At 40.0% G+C, this 17,143-nt stretch overlaps 1 protein-coding gene across 1 annotated transcript in view; it reads right to left on the reverse strand.

Annotated features, from left to right (window-relative positions):
* The window catches only part of LOC149311725 (protein Wnt-5b), a 143,516-nt gene that overhangs the window by 1,876 nt on the left and 124,497 nt on the right, over positions 1 to 17,143 (reverse strand). The window contains exon 4 of the mRNA XM_089527765.1: positions 8,690 to 8,982. Coding sequence (XP_089383891.1) covers positions 8,690 to 8,982 — 293 coding nt within the window. The remainder of the gene's footprint in view (positions 1 to 8,689; positions 8,983 to 17,143) is intronic.

Genomic DNA, 17,143 nt, shown 5'->3' on the forward strand with positions numbered 1-17,143 from the left:
CTGAGCAGGGATTTGAACCCTGGTCTCCCAGAGTCCTAGCCCAACAGGCAAACCACTATACCACTGTATACCTATGAATAAATAGTATATATGTATACACTATATGAATAATATGGCCAAGCACCTGCATGAAAGAAGTACTGTAGCTACAATGGCATCTCCCAATTCAACTGCAAACTTTACACTGTAAGTCTAGCTTACTGGATGCAAGCCACCATTTATATTCAAACCCACCCTTCCTCCAAGGAAGATAATGTGCATGGTTTCCCCCAGTTAGCCTCACAACAGCTCTGCCAACTAGGATTTATTTGTTTATCTATATGACCATATTTATATAGCTGCCCTAAAACATACATTCTGTAGCTGAATCTAAGACAGCTAAGCTTGGAAATGTCCACCAGAGAACACTGACGTCACAGGATAAATAAATGCTTGTGGGAAGAAAGAAAAGGCAAGGGCTTATATGTCTTCCTGCATTTTAAATTGCCCCCATCCTACATATTTGCATAAGAAATTGGCAGAAACCCCAAGTTAGGGCATGCCATCTTCATGTCTTCTTTAGTTCTGGTGTTCAGGCACAGACAGTCAACAAGAGAGTGAATACAGCAACAATTTGCATCTTGTTCACCACCTAGTGGTGAATCGCTTGTCTGTTCCCCTTTTCCCATTACAGTACTACTAGTTTTGCACGTATGGTGATTAATGAATTTTATATGACTTCCATACGCATGAATTTTATAACAGTGGCTACACAATGTAATTTGAGCTGCGTCCTTGTATGCTAAAAACCTTGTTTTCAATTATTTGTAAACAATAATAATTGTTTGAAAACATGTCAACTGTTGAAAATGAGAGATTTTCATGAAAATGCATACGAAGGGGAATGTTTATTCCCTGTTGAATCTTCTTCATACATTAGAATTTTAGTTTATATTTTTAAATTGTCTAATAACATAATGTGCAAATGAGAGGAATGTATGTTTAGAAACATATATTTTGGACCAGTTCACTGAGACAGCCAGATTCCTGTGAAGTGAATACACAAGGCACATTCGAGATTGCTGCCATATAAAACACAGAATGATGTGAGGGATTTTATACAATGTGTCATCAATATCTGAAAGTTCAATTCCTAATAAAACAAATTAAAACAGAAAGTTGTCTTTACATTTATTAGGTTCTCTTAAGCTATACAGTGAACAACAGGCTTAAAAAAGCTACTCATTTGGTCATCTCTGATGAATAAAAATAACTCCTGGTGGTCAGGAAAAAACAATATTTTGTCAAACCCTTTCAGGCTGTCTGAGTATGCTCTACATTGAATGAATATGCAAGTCCAAGAATTTCCCGGGCAATGCCCAAACTGGTGGTGTTCTGGGTGTTGTAGTAAAAAGAAAAAAGTAGTTTTCCCAAGTTATGTTAAAATGCCTAAAGGAATCATGTATAGTCAAGGTAGTAGTCTGAAAGCCTATAATGTAGCAAATATTCTGAAATTAAGCAGTACTGTCTAGTACTTAGGTAAGATCTCTCCAGGGAATTCCACATACATCACCTTGAGGCTATCATGAAAGACAGGTGATATATACATTTAATATAGAATCAGTGTATGTTTACTGGTGACATGTATAGAATTATTTGCTAGTGTGTTGTATGCTGCATCACCTTCAAGGAATTCAACATTTGAATAACAGGATTACTATCCACCTTTTACCATTTTAATATGGTCTTTGAAATGGTCTGGAGACTTATTCAATAAAGATGTATTGTATTGTATCTTTTACCATTTTAATATAAAACTTGCAAAAATCGATTATAAACCCACTTATCTGCTTACTGTTAGTATAAAAAGAAAGAATTCTGTAACACCTTTAAGACCAACCTACTTGTTTCAGTAATAACTTTCGTAGACTCCAGCTTACTACATCAAATGAACAGGAGTCCACGGAAGCTTATGGTAAAATAAATGGGTTAATCTTAAATGCACAATGTCCTTCTGTTTATATTGAAATAGACCAACACAATTATTTCTCTGAAAATTGTTCTGTGTTAGATTATGCATAAATCAGAGACAAGAGATTTGTGGTAAATTGCTGGATATTGGCTGGTCCAGAAGTTGTATTAGCCTCATGGCAGACACATGTATCTTTTCATAAATCTGCATTTCACTTTGGAGTCTTTATGGTTATTTTTCATAATGAAACTGACATTAATCCAAATGGGAGCAAGAGCCATGGGGTCTTTTTAAATTCACCTCAGGAAAAAGGAGAGCTGACTTGGCTATAGTCACAAACATCCTGAAACAATCTCTCTCTCTGGCAAAGTTATGATCTGCTCCATTTAACTATGGTGTGATGTGTGGCTTATGTCCATCGTGAACAAAACTGTGATAATGAGCACAGTCTACAGAGCAATTTGAAATGATAGTTGAATGACACAAATAAAGCACTTGCACTTTCTTTGGCATAGGGTTGGGTGAGCTGGAACAAGTAATTTATATACAAAAGAGACACATTCAAAAGTCTGCAAAGCTGCAGAGAGGCTTGGAAAGCTTTTTTTTTTTTTTTGGTCTACATAAAGAAATATAGATATGCTCTGAAGATGAGCCCTTAGCTTTAAGAAAGCACTGGAACATATTTTCTTTTAGCAGCAAATATTCTACTGTATATAGGGATTTTTCTTCTTTTCAGTTCAATCCAGCAGCTGTTACAGAAGCAAGAAACCTAAGAACATTCCCCTCTTGCTTTTTACTTGCAATGCAAGCTTTACTTTGCCTTGGACTTTGCAATGAAAAGCACTTCTAGCGCCAGAGAGGATGCAAAGCAACTGTGAAATTCATTTCCAGGGTTTATTCAAGATTCTGGTTTTCATTTTTAAAGCCTTCAGCAGCCTAGAAACAGATTGTCCTGCATATGATTTCCTTTAAACTCAGATCAGCATCTGAGATGCTGCTACTCCACTGACTGGAGGTTTGGGCAGTAAAAGCAGGATCTTTTTGGCTGTAGCACCTTTATTGTTAAATACCACCCTGAAGGAAGTTTGCCTAGCTCTGTGAATGTTGTGCTTTACTACATGGTTAAAATGCATTTTTCTCAAATGGCTGTAGAGTACTATGGGAGTCTAGTAGTGATTGTGGACTCTGTTTTCTTTGTTGGTAGTGTCATTTAGATTTTCTATTGTTGTTTTTATATGTTGCTTCTAATTAAGCTTTTTTAGATGCCTGGAAGTCTTTTACAAAGAAAGTGTGCAATATAAGTATTTTGTGTGACTTATTTTAGTGTCTTTAAGCATTTCAATGAGAACAACTACAGTTTGTCAATTTTACTGTTTTGGACTATAGAAACGAGCGTGTCCAAAGGAGGGCGACTAAAATGGTGAAAGGTCTGGAAACCATGCCGTATGAGGAACGTCTTAGGGAGCTGGGTATGTTTAGCCTGGAGAAAAGAAGGTTAAGAGGTGATATGATAGCCCTGTTTAAATATTTGAAGGGATGTCATATTGAGGAGGGAGCAAGCTTGTTTTCTGCTGCTCCAGAGACTAGGACCCGGAGCAATGGATGCAAGCTCCAGGAAAAGCGATTCCACCTTAACATTAGGAGTAATTTCCTGACAGTAAGGGCTGTTCGACAGTAGAACACACTTCCTCGGAGTGTAGTGGAGTCTCCCTCCTTGGAGGTCTTCAAACGGAGGCTGGATGGCCATCTGTCGGGGATGCTTTGATCTGGATTTCCTGCATGGCAGGGGGTTGGACTGGATGGCCCTTGCGGTCTCTTCCAACTCTATGATTCTATGATTCTCCCAGAAATCATGACCATGCTGACTAGGGAATTCAAGGGAATGGAGTCTCAAAAAGAAGCAGTCGGAATTCTGTACATGCATGCATACATACCATACATAGAGAAATGTACATGCTATGCTATATATTGTATCAACTACTTAGTATCTTTAACTATCTTCTCCATGCCTGAGTCCCTCCCCAAGCCTGATGAAAACTTCATTCAACTGTGCTTCAATCACTGTCAGAATGGACCTCTTTCTCTCCATATAGCTGATGCCTGGTAAAGCGGGTTGGGGAGGGGGTATGATTGTGGCAATAGTGTCATTAGCATGACTAAATAGCAATTGTGATTACAAAACAGTTCCAAATGCGTAAATCTAGGTAACTGTTCCATGTTCACAACTGCAACTTAGTCACAATTCTGACACTATTGCCATGATCATAACTCCCCACACCAACCTATTTTATCAAGCATCAGCTGCATGGGGACAAGGAGGTCCATTCTGCCAGTGATCAGAATACAGTTGAATGTTTCTGTCAGGTTTTGGGGGTCCAGCCAGGAGAAGTTACTTAGTTAAATATAACTAATGAAGTAGCTGTCACAGAATTGTAGTCAACTTTCCCAAGCTTGCAAATTTTATTATTTTGGACTACAACCTCCAGCACCCATGACAAGGCTAGCCAAGGGAGTCAGGGGGATGGAGTCCCAAAAAGCAAGCTTTCCAAATTCTGGTAACTATCAAAAGCCCAGAAACATCTCAGGAAAGGATGAAGTGCCTCTATGGCAACTTGCAAGGATATCATTTCCAGGATTGCTCAGTCTTAGTAACTCCTTTATTAAAATGGGGTTGTGGTTGTGGGATTTAATTAGAAAGAGAAGGAATTACCTTGCTCTTCTTTATATGAACATATTAAGCAAAACGCACAGCACTCTGTCATAACCAAAACTCTTCAGTACAATAACATCCAAAACAGAATTCAAAGGTATAGCTATGTTAGTCTGCATCAGCAATACAAAAGAATCTTGTAGCACCTTTGAGACTATCTGAGAGAAAGGAAGATTTTAACATACGTTTCCATACAGGAAATCATTGAGTCTATGGCCTGTTACAGACAGCCAAAATAAAGCTGCTTCGAGTCACTTTGGAGGTATGGTATTTCAATGATGCATGAATCCTAAGAGTCTGGAAGCTTCACCAAAGCTGCACTCTAGTCCTTAGGACTGGAGCGTGGCTTTGGTGCGGCCTTTGGACTCTTAGGACGCATGTATCATTGAAATAGCATACCTCCAAAGTGACTCGTAGCAGCTTTATTTTGGCTGTCTGTAACAGGCCTATGAAAGCTTTTGCTACAACCTTTTTTCTCCCAGTTGGCCTCAAAGGCGCTACAAGTTTCCTTTGCTTTGTTCAGTTAGGATCACAAAATATACAATGGCTGGAATCCTGTTGGTTAATCCCAATTAAAGTAGATCCACTGAATCAACTGTTCAATGATGAGTCAACATATAGGTAAATCCAACTGATTCAATGGGTCTCCTCTAGCCTGGACAAGCAATAGGAACTGGGCCAATGTATGTCACGGCCAGAATGGTGTAGGGGTTTTTCAGTGTTGGGACTAAGACTCTGGAAAACAGGGTTCGAATGTCCACACAGCCATGAAAACCCATTGGGTGACTTAGGCAAATCATACTCTCTCAGCCTCAGGGAAAGGCAAAAATAAACCCCCTTTGAACAAATTTTAATAAGAAAAACCTGTGATAGAGTCACCTTAAAGTTGTCATAAGTTGGAAACAGTCTCTAGGCACTTAATGACAAAAAGAGGTGTTTTATTAAGCTTTTGGACAGGGCTTAAGAACTCTAGAACTCTGCATCTGAAAACCAAACCTACTGGATTTTGTTTGTAAGTAGGAAGGCAAAAGCGACCCTCCTCTGAATAAATCTTGCCAAGAAAACCCTGTGACAGGCTCACCTTTGGGTCTCCATAAGTCGGAAATGACTTGAAGACTCACAACAAATCTGGTTTAAAACCTCTCCTAATACTCTCTTTCTCTCCACTTCAAATTCCTTTCTCCTTCTCTCTTCCTAAAAAAAGAGACTGGCTCAGCCTTGATTGGCTGAGAGGATGACGGATGATGGAGGTCTGCTACATGTTCAACGGGTAAACAACATGGCAGAGCTGCCAAAGCTTGAGAACCAGGAGGATAGATAAGGTACAGAGTGGTGGGAAAAGTGGTCAAAAAGGAGTCCAAATAGAGAAATGGACAGAATGAAGGAAAGGCCAGGCTGAGATAACCGTCAAAAGACAAACAAACAAGGGCAATAAAGCTAAAAGCTGGGCCCTGAAAAATCTGAAAGTGCAATGAAGCTGTGATGGGGTCAGGACCATGTCTAAAACTGAAGCAAACATAGTTTGGTTCCCACCACCACACAGATGGCTCTTCTGCTTGAGAACCCGAGTTGGATATAGTTCCCGGTCTGTCACTCACATTGAAAAGACATCATGGAAGGACAACCATGCTAGTCAAGCTAGTCTCAACAGTGCTTAGCCTCCACATGAGAATGAACCAAAGGTAGCGAAATTGCTCACCTGTGATCAGAATGGGAATTTGGAGTGTGTTGGGGGCAGGATCTCAGAGGAAGAGAACACAAGCAGACAATCCCACTAGACCTTTCTTTTACAATAAAAATGGCACAAGTGCAAGCAGCAGTTTCCTTCACAGCCTGTGATATCAAGGAATTATGTTATGTGTCAGAAAGGAGTAATGGTGGTAGCGCTTGCCTTGGATATAGAAAGTCCCAGGTTCAATCAGCACTTGGAAATGTTGTTTTTTGAACAACCAGAATCCTTCAGCCAGCTAGCCATGCTGACTGGAGGATTGTGGGACTTGTAGTCCCAAAGAGTAAGTTTTCTAAGCTCTAGATTCAGTCTGTGGCATTTTTTGTTGAAAGGATTTTATATAGGTGTTGGGAAATGCTTTCACCTGGAAGCAGCAGTACAGTTAAGTGGTGAATCTGATGTAAATCACATGGAGCCACTGGCAAGAGGTATTCAACCCACCTACTGTCATATGATTATTGTCATTCTAAAATCCTGGAGAGCAGCTGCGAGTCAAAACAAACATCAGTGAAAAAGATGAGCCAATAGTCTGTCTCAGGGTGTATCTACACTGTAGAAATAAAGCAGTTTGATACCACTTTTACTGCCGTGGCTCCATCTTACAGAATCCTGTGACATGTAGTTTTGTTAGACACCAGCACTCTTTGGCAGAGATGCCTAAAGACCTTGTAAAACTACAAATCCCAAAATTCCATAGGATGGAGCTACAGCATTTAAACTGGTGCCAAACTGCATTTCTACAGTGTAGATGCACCCTCAGCCTAACACCACAGTTTATATGTTCACATTATTTGTCTAATCATCTATCACTCACTTCTGCAGTGAACATGTTAGCTGCGGCAGAATGAAAGAGGAAGTACAGCACATTGATAATGTCATCCCTCTGAAAAGATTTTAAATTGAAAAGCAGATAAGGTTTGGAATCCTTTTGATGATATATGCAGATATGATGTTACATTATGCCTACATATTCTTTAGTAGTTGTTGTGAATAGAAGTATACATCACTTCCAGTTTACAATAATCCTTAGCTTGCTCAGTCTGCCTATGTGCTGCTGGGTTGCCACCCATCCCAATAAAAAAGGCATCCTCCTGGACCTCCAGAAATCTAGGAGAATGATGATGATATCTCCCTCCTGCCAGCTACTGGAACATTGCCAGCTAGCTTTTCCCACCCTAACAACAAACCAGCTCTGGCACAGTGGCTCCCCAGCAGTAGATATGTAGTTCAGGACATGGGGAGGATGGGAAGAAGCTATGGAGCTTTATGCTTTGCCACTTTGATTTAGGGTCTTGATCAAGAAAATTTATTAATAAAAACATATTGGGGAATGTTGTTCTCTTGCATTGGAAAAACTGCAATAAGGAAACGTTTCTGGAGTTCATACAGCAACAGCTGTCTATTTATTGCCTGGATAAATTTTCTCTTACTGCTATACTCAATGTAAAAATCTCTGAGGGAACATAGAAGCTGAAACTGAGAATATGAGCAGTTAATATACACATGTATGTACCAACTTTATTAAACAGACTTGACCTCTCAGCTCCAGAGCTGATTTCATATCCTAGACTTGAATGCAGGTGTCCTAGTCTAATTGTGCACTTGTATATTAACAGTATTGTGTCATAACAGAAATTCAGTAGGAAACACCTAACCATATTCCTGCCTGGTTAAAAGCTTTATCTATTTGTTTGTTATCTACCACAAAATAAGGTGATCAACTTTAGATGTCAAATACATTCATATATTACATATCCAGGGAATTATTATTATTTTGTTCTTTTATTGGAACTTGATCTATATACTTAATGCAGAAATCTGGGAAATAACCATCCTAATAAATATTAACCCTAGTTAAGTAAGAATGGCTCCATTGAGATGGCCAGGGTACAGGGATATAGGCCCAATATATACCGGCCCCGAAGGGCGCCCTTGTCACGTGCGAGGGGCACCCCGCCAACACGCCCCTCACATCCTTGGTGCGCGGTGCTGAATAGATGGTGCACGCAGTGCTGACGCCACTGTTGCGTGGCATCCAAATGAAGCTGTGCAGCAGCGATGTGCTTGCACCACCACAAGCTATTTGTGATGGTGCAAGAAGGAGCTGCTTTTTAGCGGTCCTTTTTTTGCGTAACAGCGCCGCACAATTTGTTTGCTGCAGCACTGCTTTTGTTTTGTTGGATTTATCAAGGTTCAATAAACTGCTGGTCCCACACTGGACTTCTTACTAGGAAAACAACATACTGGTCTCAATTTAAATGTGTTTCTTCTGATTGGAAAGTTTTACAAATCATCTTACCCTGCGACCCGCCTCATTGTTCTGTAGGTTCATGAGAGTACGGGCCTGCTCCTCTGATCCCTTGGCATAGTTTCGTTCCCTCTCCCTGGCATCCACAAACTCCTTGGCGAACCGGTAGCCATATTCGACATTATCTCCACATCCACCCCACAGCCAGTCTCGAGGCAGGTCCTTTGGCCGGGCTGTCCGGCTGCAGCCACAGGTAGAGAGCTCTCCTTCACGACAGGCACGGCTGATGGCATTCACCACTCCTGCAGCACTGACAGCGTAAGTGAATGCAGTCTCTCGGCTACCTGGCGGAAAAAATGGGGAGGCTGTTAGAAGATACCAAACTCAGGTAAAATAAAAGCTGAAGTATAACATGAGCATCTGTAAGAACATAAGAAGATTCATACAGGATCAACAGTACTGTATCAGGGATGGGCAACTATGGGAGTCTAGGGGGCTCCATTAGCTACTCTTTGGAGATCTAGGAGGGCTGCAGCCACCACCAAAAACAACTAAAAAAATAATAATCCCAAAATGCCACCCAATGTCCTCTATGTTCTCGAGGGAGCATCGAGGGCATTTTTGCCATTTTAAGCCCCCCCCCCCCCATGACCATTTTAGACCCAAGAGAGGCCTTTCAACACCACCACCACCACCACCAACAACAACAAGGAGCCACTTCGTTTACTTCCAGTTTTTTTTTATAAATTTTATTGAAAATTCAAATAATACAACACAACACAAAACAAACACAAAACAATAAAAAGAAAAAAGAAATGATTGTAAAAGAAAATATAATAGAAATAAGACTACTAATAGCTCTAACTAACTCTAGTCTATCTTACAAACAACGAAACAGTCACCTATACATTACTTCCAGTTTTTAAAAAGGCCTCCACTCCCTAATCAAGTTTCATTGTATTGTTTATATAAAACTATATGTTTCTTCAGCCCTGCTTCACCATCCTACCAATGCTGATGTTGCTAAAACAATGTGTTTTTTTCCGATTCTATGATTCCATTTTGACAGAGGAGGACACGGAGATAAGAGAGCTGGGCAGGCATAAAAAGATTTTGTAAAAAGAAGCTTCTGTGTCAGAGGCTTTGTTATGCCTGTACTTCCTTTTATCTGTCTTGAATCTCTCACCAGGCTACTATGGATGATCCTGGGTTCTAGTATTATGAGAAAAAAGAGTCCGTGTATGTGAGATAAATTCTCCACTGTATATTTGGTATTATATAACTCTATCGTGTCTTTCTTGTCTTTTTTCCCCGCAGCTTTGTTACTGTTGTGTGCCTTCTAGTCATTTCTGATTTATAGAGAGCCTATCATGGAATTTTCTTGGCAAGATTTGTTCAGAGGGGATTTGCCTTTACCTTCATCTGAGGCCGAGAGAGAGAGTGACTTGCCCAATGTCACCCAATGGGTTTCCATGGCTGAGCGGGGGGATTTGAACCCTAGTCTCCAGTAGTAGTCCAACACTTGAACCACTACACTATCCTGGTTCCCTTTTTTCCTAAGCTAAACATCCCCAAATATTGTAAGCTCTATTCACTTTTCTTTCAATCTCTTTATCATTTTGGTGGTGTTTTACTGTACTTTCCTAGCTCTGTAATATCCTTTCAGGTTGGATGGGCGCAGTGAACAGAACTCTACATAATATCTGAGTTATCGTCGCACTATGGATTTCTATAAGCACAGTTTTCTCTCTGGCAGGTTTATTTCTTTTCCAGTTATGTCCAATATGGAATTTCCTTCCCTCCTCCCAGCAGCTTCACATGATGTTAATGATTTCACTGAGGCATTTATCACAACTCCACGCTTCACCAGTTCATATTCCACCTGCATACATGTGAAGTTGGGATTTTAAAAAACCTCACTATTCATCACTTTATACTTCCCTGCAATGAATCTCATTTGCCATTTTACTGCCCATTTTACCATTTTGGAGAAATCCTTTTGTATCTCTTTGCATTACAATTTTGTTCTCAGAAAACTTGGTCACCTCACTAACAAATCTGGTCACATAACTATGCACCACTAACTCAAAATATGGCATGGATGGTTACCTGACTAGTAATTTAAACAGGAGCATTTAACACTGCAATGTTTTGTTGAAGGTCCCACTTATACTCTCCTATTAGCATTTTTACTAATACATTTGAACTTCCCTATAACAAATTGAGTTGTGATACACACACACACACACACACCCTCTGCTTTTACAGAAAGATGTCATACTCTTCCATGCCAATAGTAGTTATTCCCAAATGTTCTGATTCAAGAAAGGTCCTGCATGTGCCAGGTGTAGGAAGACATGGAAATAATTAGTGACTGAACTGTCTTGGAAACACAGTCTGTACTCCTGTGGAAGAATGTACATTCCCTCCTTATTAGTGTCTAGAACCATATTCATATGCTTTACACCCCCAAATCAGACAGGTCTATCAAGGGACTATGTATTAGTGTAGGTGCTCAGATGCGTACACAGAATGCTCCCATCAAGGCAGGAACAAGACATGCTGAGATGATGAAGTATAACAAATTTAAGTTTAAGAAGTCCCATATCATTCTCCAAAAATGCATGCTATATAAAACTTTAAATTTACCATTTTGGATGTTTTTGTTTTTTTATTTTTAGTTGCCATTTATAATTTGAGACCCTAAACTGTAACACAGCTGGGTGGGCAAATTTAGTACAGTTCCCATGCACAAGACATTCCTCATTAAGCTGAATGGAGTGGCCTCATCTGCCTGCAAGAATTCACAGATAGACTGAACCAGCTGCCTTAAACCAACTCAGATTATTGGCCCATCTAATTCAGAATTATAGTATCTCCAGCAACCAACAGCAGGTCACCAGACTATCTGATAGGAGTCTTTGCCTGCTATTACTTGAATATTCTAGGCATGAAACTGAACACTTCTGCAAAGCAAAATCTCTATTACTAAGCTAAGGTCCTCTGTTGTAATCAACAGCACTTTCCTATTCAAGGACTCCACATGCACACCTTAAAACACAGACAATTCTGAATCAACCCAATTATAAGCAGAGATCTTGAAGTGACTCAGACACCTTCAGAGGTTCATTTGGTAACGATGCAAGCAAGAACTTTACTGGTGGCTACTCACAAGCTGTGAGACTTCCTACTGGTGGAAGCCAAGCTGTTCCCCTCTATTGTCCTATCAGTCAGCAAAGACCTTTTTGTTTAGATAGGCCTTTGGTTGGGTTGTTCTAGAAAGAACTTGAAACCAGGTAGCAATGTTCTTTTCTGTCTTTTATTGATATGTTTGTTTTTAAACTCTTTTATGTTTTCATTGTGCTCCTTTGGGAGAAAAGTGGAATATATATCAAACAAATGAAACATGACTCATTCTGAAGAAAATCCGATGATGATGATTTAATCACATTTCTGCTTACCAGAGCTTCCAAAGTGATATTTAAAATGTATTTTAAAACAGATGAACACAATTTTAGAAGCCATACAGAAGTTTTGGACACATACCAGAAGCTCAACAAGGATGAAACCAGCCTGAGCAATTGAGGTGCTGCCACTGAGAATCCCTGTCTTATAGACCCACCAAGTATGTCCATACCACGTGTCATTTGGCTCTGCTCATTTCACAGTAAATTTCCTCCTCCCGACCAGCTGCTCCAAATAGTAGAAGGCAAGAAAGGCAAAACTTATTATCTTATTTGTAAGAATCTACGTCTCGAGTTCTATTAAATAATGGAGATGGAAAAGGCTATTGGAAACCGCTGGTCAGTTTAATGTCTAGCCCAGCTTGCAAAAGCTCTGAAAGAGGGGGCAACCACTTTTCTTAGCTGACAGTGTCCAAAAATAATGGTTGTAGCCTCCTACTCTCACCTAGATACTTGTGTTGCTCACTGTAACATGCCCATTAAGGTCAGACTATTGGAGAAAAGTTAAGTGATAAGTGCATACATTTATTAACATAAATGTAGTAATTGGGTAACTACAGTGCGGTACAGTCTGGAAGCACTGCCCCAAGGCAACCCTAGCACGTGACAAGGGCGTCTTAAAGGGCCGGTCTGTACCGACCCTTATACTAACAATAAACCCCATTCAGACTTAGGATACACTGGACTCACACTCATTTTATAGCAATAGCAATAGCAAGTACATTTCTACACCACTTATCAGTGCACTTAAGCACTCCCTAAGTGGTTTCCAAAGTGTAAGCTAATTTCCCCCACAATCTGGGTACTCATTTTAGCCACCTCGGAAGGATGCAAGCCTGAGTCAAGTTTGAGCCCTTTTGCTGGTCTTGAACTCGCAACCTTATGGTTTGTGAGTGGCACCATTTTCTAACCATGTGACTTAAGCCATCTTTTTCTAGAGGTTCACAAGCAACACCTGCTAAAATTACCTCTTCTACACGGACATTAAAAATACAGAAGCCTTCTCTAGTTTTCAGCCTGGCAAACCTAGGGTCTGCTAAGGACCAAACAAACTGAACTAGCTGTTGATCCATGAGCTTGAATCCATGCCTCCCACAATTCCATAAAAACAGGATGGTAGGTCCACTTTAAAGAACAACACTGATTTATTTATCCTATAATATGGTATATAAGGTCCACCCCACCCACCCTTTATTTCCCCAACAACTACCTATTTAGGTAGAAAAATCTAACAGACAGTGAGTTGACGAAAGGAATCCTATTACATTTCATGGCTGGAATGAGGAAACGAAGTTGAACCAAATTTTTCCTGTATGACTGAGCCACCCTAACCGATGGATGATGGTCCTGGGAAAAGAGCGGGATACAAATAAAATAAATAAATAAATGGATGAGTGAGTGAGTGAAGAATGCAGGGCTTCACAGCTTAGCTCCCTATAGTTCTCTCCCTTGGCATTTTTTTCCTAGCCAGGGACTTCAATAATGAGCCAGACAGATAAGGTAATGGAAGGAGGAAGGGGGTCTAGCCTTTCATCTCCAAGAACTCTTCTTCCTCAATAGAGGAATCATATATCTCATCCCATTTTCTACGTGATTTGTGACAGATGTGACAGTACTATGTCCAGTTTGGCACTAAGTTTTAGCTTCTCTGTGCACGCTGCAATGACACTATATTTGACGAACATTCCACAGTAATAATAATCATAAATGCTGACACTAATATGGAGTTGTAAAGCCTTGTACTTTCCCACAGAATTCCAAGTCTAAACAGACAAATTATGTTGTGGGCAGCTTCAGCTAATGCAGAATTTCATACATGCATTGGAACCTAACAAGCAGTGTGGCATCACTTTCCAAGTCATTTCTGCCTTTCGTTCCAAATTTTCTATTAAAGATGTAATATCCAGGAACACATCTACTTTATTAACTGAGGTATACCTGTAACAGAAACACCATATCAGGGTTCTCTGTTATTCACTGATAGGAGTGATCCCATCCCAGTCAAGTGAACGTTTGTTTTGCATGCACTGAGCTAAAATACAGAAAACTGGCCCCACAAATCTGCTTCATCACGACTCATAGGTTTTGAATCTTTGGGTGGAATTGACAATGAGGACACAGATGGCATCTGATTGCTTTACTTCATCAGAGACTCCCTTATCTTTTGATCCTTTGTTCCTCTGAGTTGACTTCTCTTGGGATGACTTATTGACTCCTTGCTTTGGATGCAAACAAAGGATGAACCACACCCTACATACACTGGGGAATATGTAGATTAGTTCATTTCATAGCATTGCACATCTCTGGCTCAAAGAGATCTCCGATTCTGGCTGAAATCACACTAAAATGCATGTATTGCATTAGGCTTTTATCATGGCTCTTACAAGTCTGCCTCAGTTTCTGCAGCCCCAAGGAACAATGAAAAAAGATGTGTCCTCTAGGATATTCAGAAGTAAAATAAACTGCGAAAAGGATGTTTAATAATAATAATAATAATAATAATGTTTATTCATAGCCCGCTTTTCCAAAAGAGATCAAAGCGGGTTACAACAAGGGTTTAGGGATCTGAAAGAGTTCCTGTCACAATCATTAGCCTTGGGGAAACAGTATGACTTCAAACCAGCTGGGGCCAAGTGTTGCCTTCATATTCTACTTGTCTTCATCCCAGAAGGCCACTGTGAGAATGAGAATACCAACAACAACAGCAAATCCCCAAACCAACAACAACAACCCAGACTTTTGGTGTGATACAGCAAGACTCTTATGTTTTTAGAGTCCTTCAGCATGGAAAAGCAGTCCTATAGAGCAGAGATTGAAACCTGTATCCCTTGGACCAATATGCAGATCATCAATTCAGAAAAGCAGTTTGTCCCTTCTCTGGCAGCCCACTGTTTCAGGAGCAAGTTATAAAGAGATGGGAAGAAAGAAATGGCTGTCAGAAAGAAAGAAATTAGGGTGGCAGAGAGGGAGAGAAAGAGAAGGACCGGATGGCAAGGTGGGGGGGGGGGAGTGAGAAAAGAGAGGAAAGGCATGACCCTATTCCCACAGGAATTTGAGAACGTTACCTTTTTGGACTACAACTATCAGCAATGAACATACTGCTTTGGAGATTTTGGGAGAGGTAGTCCTATATCTCCCTATGTGAGCTTGTTCAAATTTTCAGTCTACAAGAGAAGGCTTTTCTGATCCCAGCACCATTACAGGCAGGTGTGGACACAGGAGTTCTCAGTTACAGCTGCCAAGTTTTGCAATTCCACAGGTCTGGTTGACCCTCTTTCTGATTTCCTTCTGCTGGCAGGCATAGTCTTTTTATTTTTATTCACGAAGGTTTTTGGCTTATACCTCGTCCTTCCACATTTACTGAGGTTAGGGACAAGACCCCTGAGAATATGGGGAAAATGCAAATAACAAAAACACTATGTTTTACCTGAGAGAACACCTCTCTAGGTATCTCTAGGTCCTCCAGTGCAACTCTGTGGTCAGCATCTGCCAGACACTGACCACAGAATTGCACTGGAGGAGCTACAAATACCTAGTGGAGTTTTCTTTGTGCAACCTTTGGTTAAAGCTGATCATAGAGTTGTGCTGGAGGACCTAGATGTTCCTAAAGAGAACATATTCATAAAATCTGTGAATAAGCAAATCCGTAAAAGTCAAAGACACAAATATAATGGGACAAGTGTAATTAATGTGGCAGAAATTAATTTTAATGGAGTTGTGCTTTTATCTATTTTACTATTTCTTAGTTGTGCTTTATATTGTTTTAACATTGTGTTTAAATAATTTTTTTTGTTTTTCGACTTTTGTACAAATATTTTTTTAGCTATCCCTTGTTTTATTGGTTTGCAAGCTGTCTTGCATCTTGTACAAGGAGAAAGGTGCAACATGAATAAAATTTAAATAAATAAATAAATATTATGTGTGTGTTTCTGTGTCTGTGTGCACATCTTCAAGCCACTTGTTGATTTACAGCAGTGGTTCCCAAACTTCAGTCATCCAGGTGTTTTAGACTTCAACTCCCAGAAGCCTGACCCAGCATGGCCAACAGTTAAGAATTCTGGGAGCTGAAGTCCAAAAATCTGAGGAATCAAAGTTTGGGAACTACTGATTTACAGTAACCTCATGAATTTATTATAGTTCCCTGAAAACTGGCATTTCCGAGTTCTCCTCCAAAGGGAGCCTTTTTGTTGTGGTAAAATACTTGTTGAATACCTTTCCCAGGCAGGTTCAGCAAGAACCAACAGTTTTTATTTAGACAAGAAGGCTGCATTTCTGTAAGGTTAAAGATAGATGATTCAAAGGCTATAGTTTAGGCCAGCATTGACAATCCTTGACCAAATTTTACATGGCCTTTAGTCTGAATTCAGAAAGCCTTGTGCAACACAACCAGTCTGAACCCTGGGGCATGACCAATCTGTCTACCCCCTGAGCAGTCTACTGGATAGGAAATAGAAAGGGGAGAAAGGAAGAATGAGAGTGACAAGAAAGAAAGGGAGAAAGGGCTTGGCCTGCCCATATTTGGCTCGGACTACACATAGTCACTGCACAGATCCCAATAGATTACATCCTAATGCCCAAGGGAATGTGACACACTGAAAAGATTTAGAGCATAAGCCATTAAGTATAAATCTGCTAAAAATTAACATATACTCACTCTTATCTACATATGCATTTTAAATAAACAAGATTGATTTAATCTACTACATAAGATAATTCAAAATAAAATGAGTTGACACAATGTCATTTGTTGGTGTGTTTTATTCAGCTGATAATTCTCAATTTCCAGGAGGATAAAATATTTGATGTTGTGGGCAGTGCTGAGGTGACTGTGAGCGTATCCCTTCTTTACCAGCCTCTCTTTCCTTCCCATTCCCATTCCACACTACTATGTCCAGTAATGACATGCATGGCATAGTGGAATGGCATCCCTCATGATTCCAAACTCTCCTATTTGAAACCCTAGTGTCCCAGAGTTCCACTCCAGATCTCAAAATACATCACATTGGCACCACTACAATAGATATAAAATACACTTAAGTCA

Source organism: Sceloporus occidentalis, unplaced genomic scaffold (genome assembly GCF_023333645.1).
Source record: "Sceloporus occidentalis isolate IW3139 unplaced genomic scaffold, rSceOcc1.0.p SCAF_5, whole genome shotgun sequence".
Lineage (NCBI taxonomy): Eukaryota > Metazoa > Chordata > Lepidosauria > Squamata > Phrynosomatidae > Sceloporus > Sceloporus occidentalis.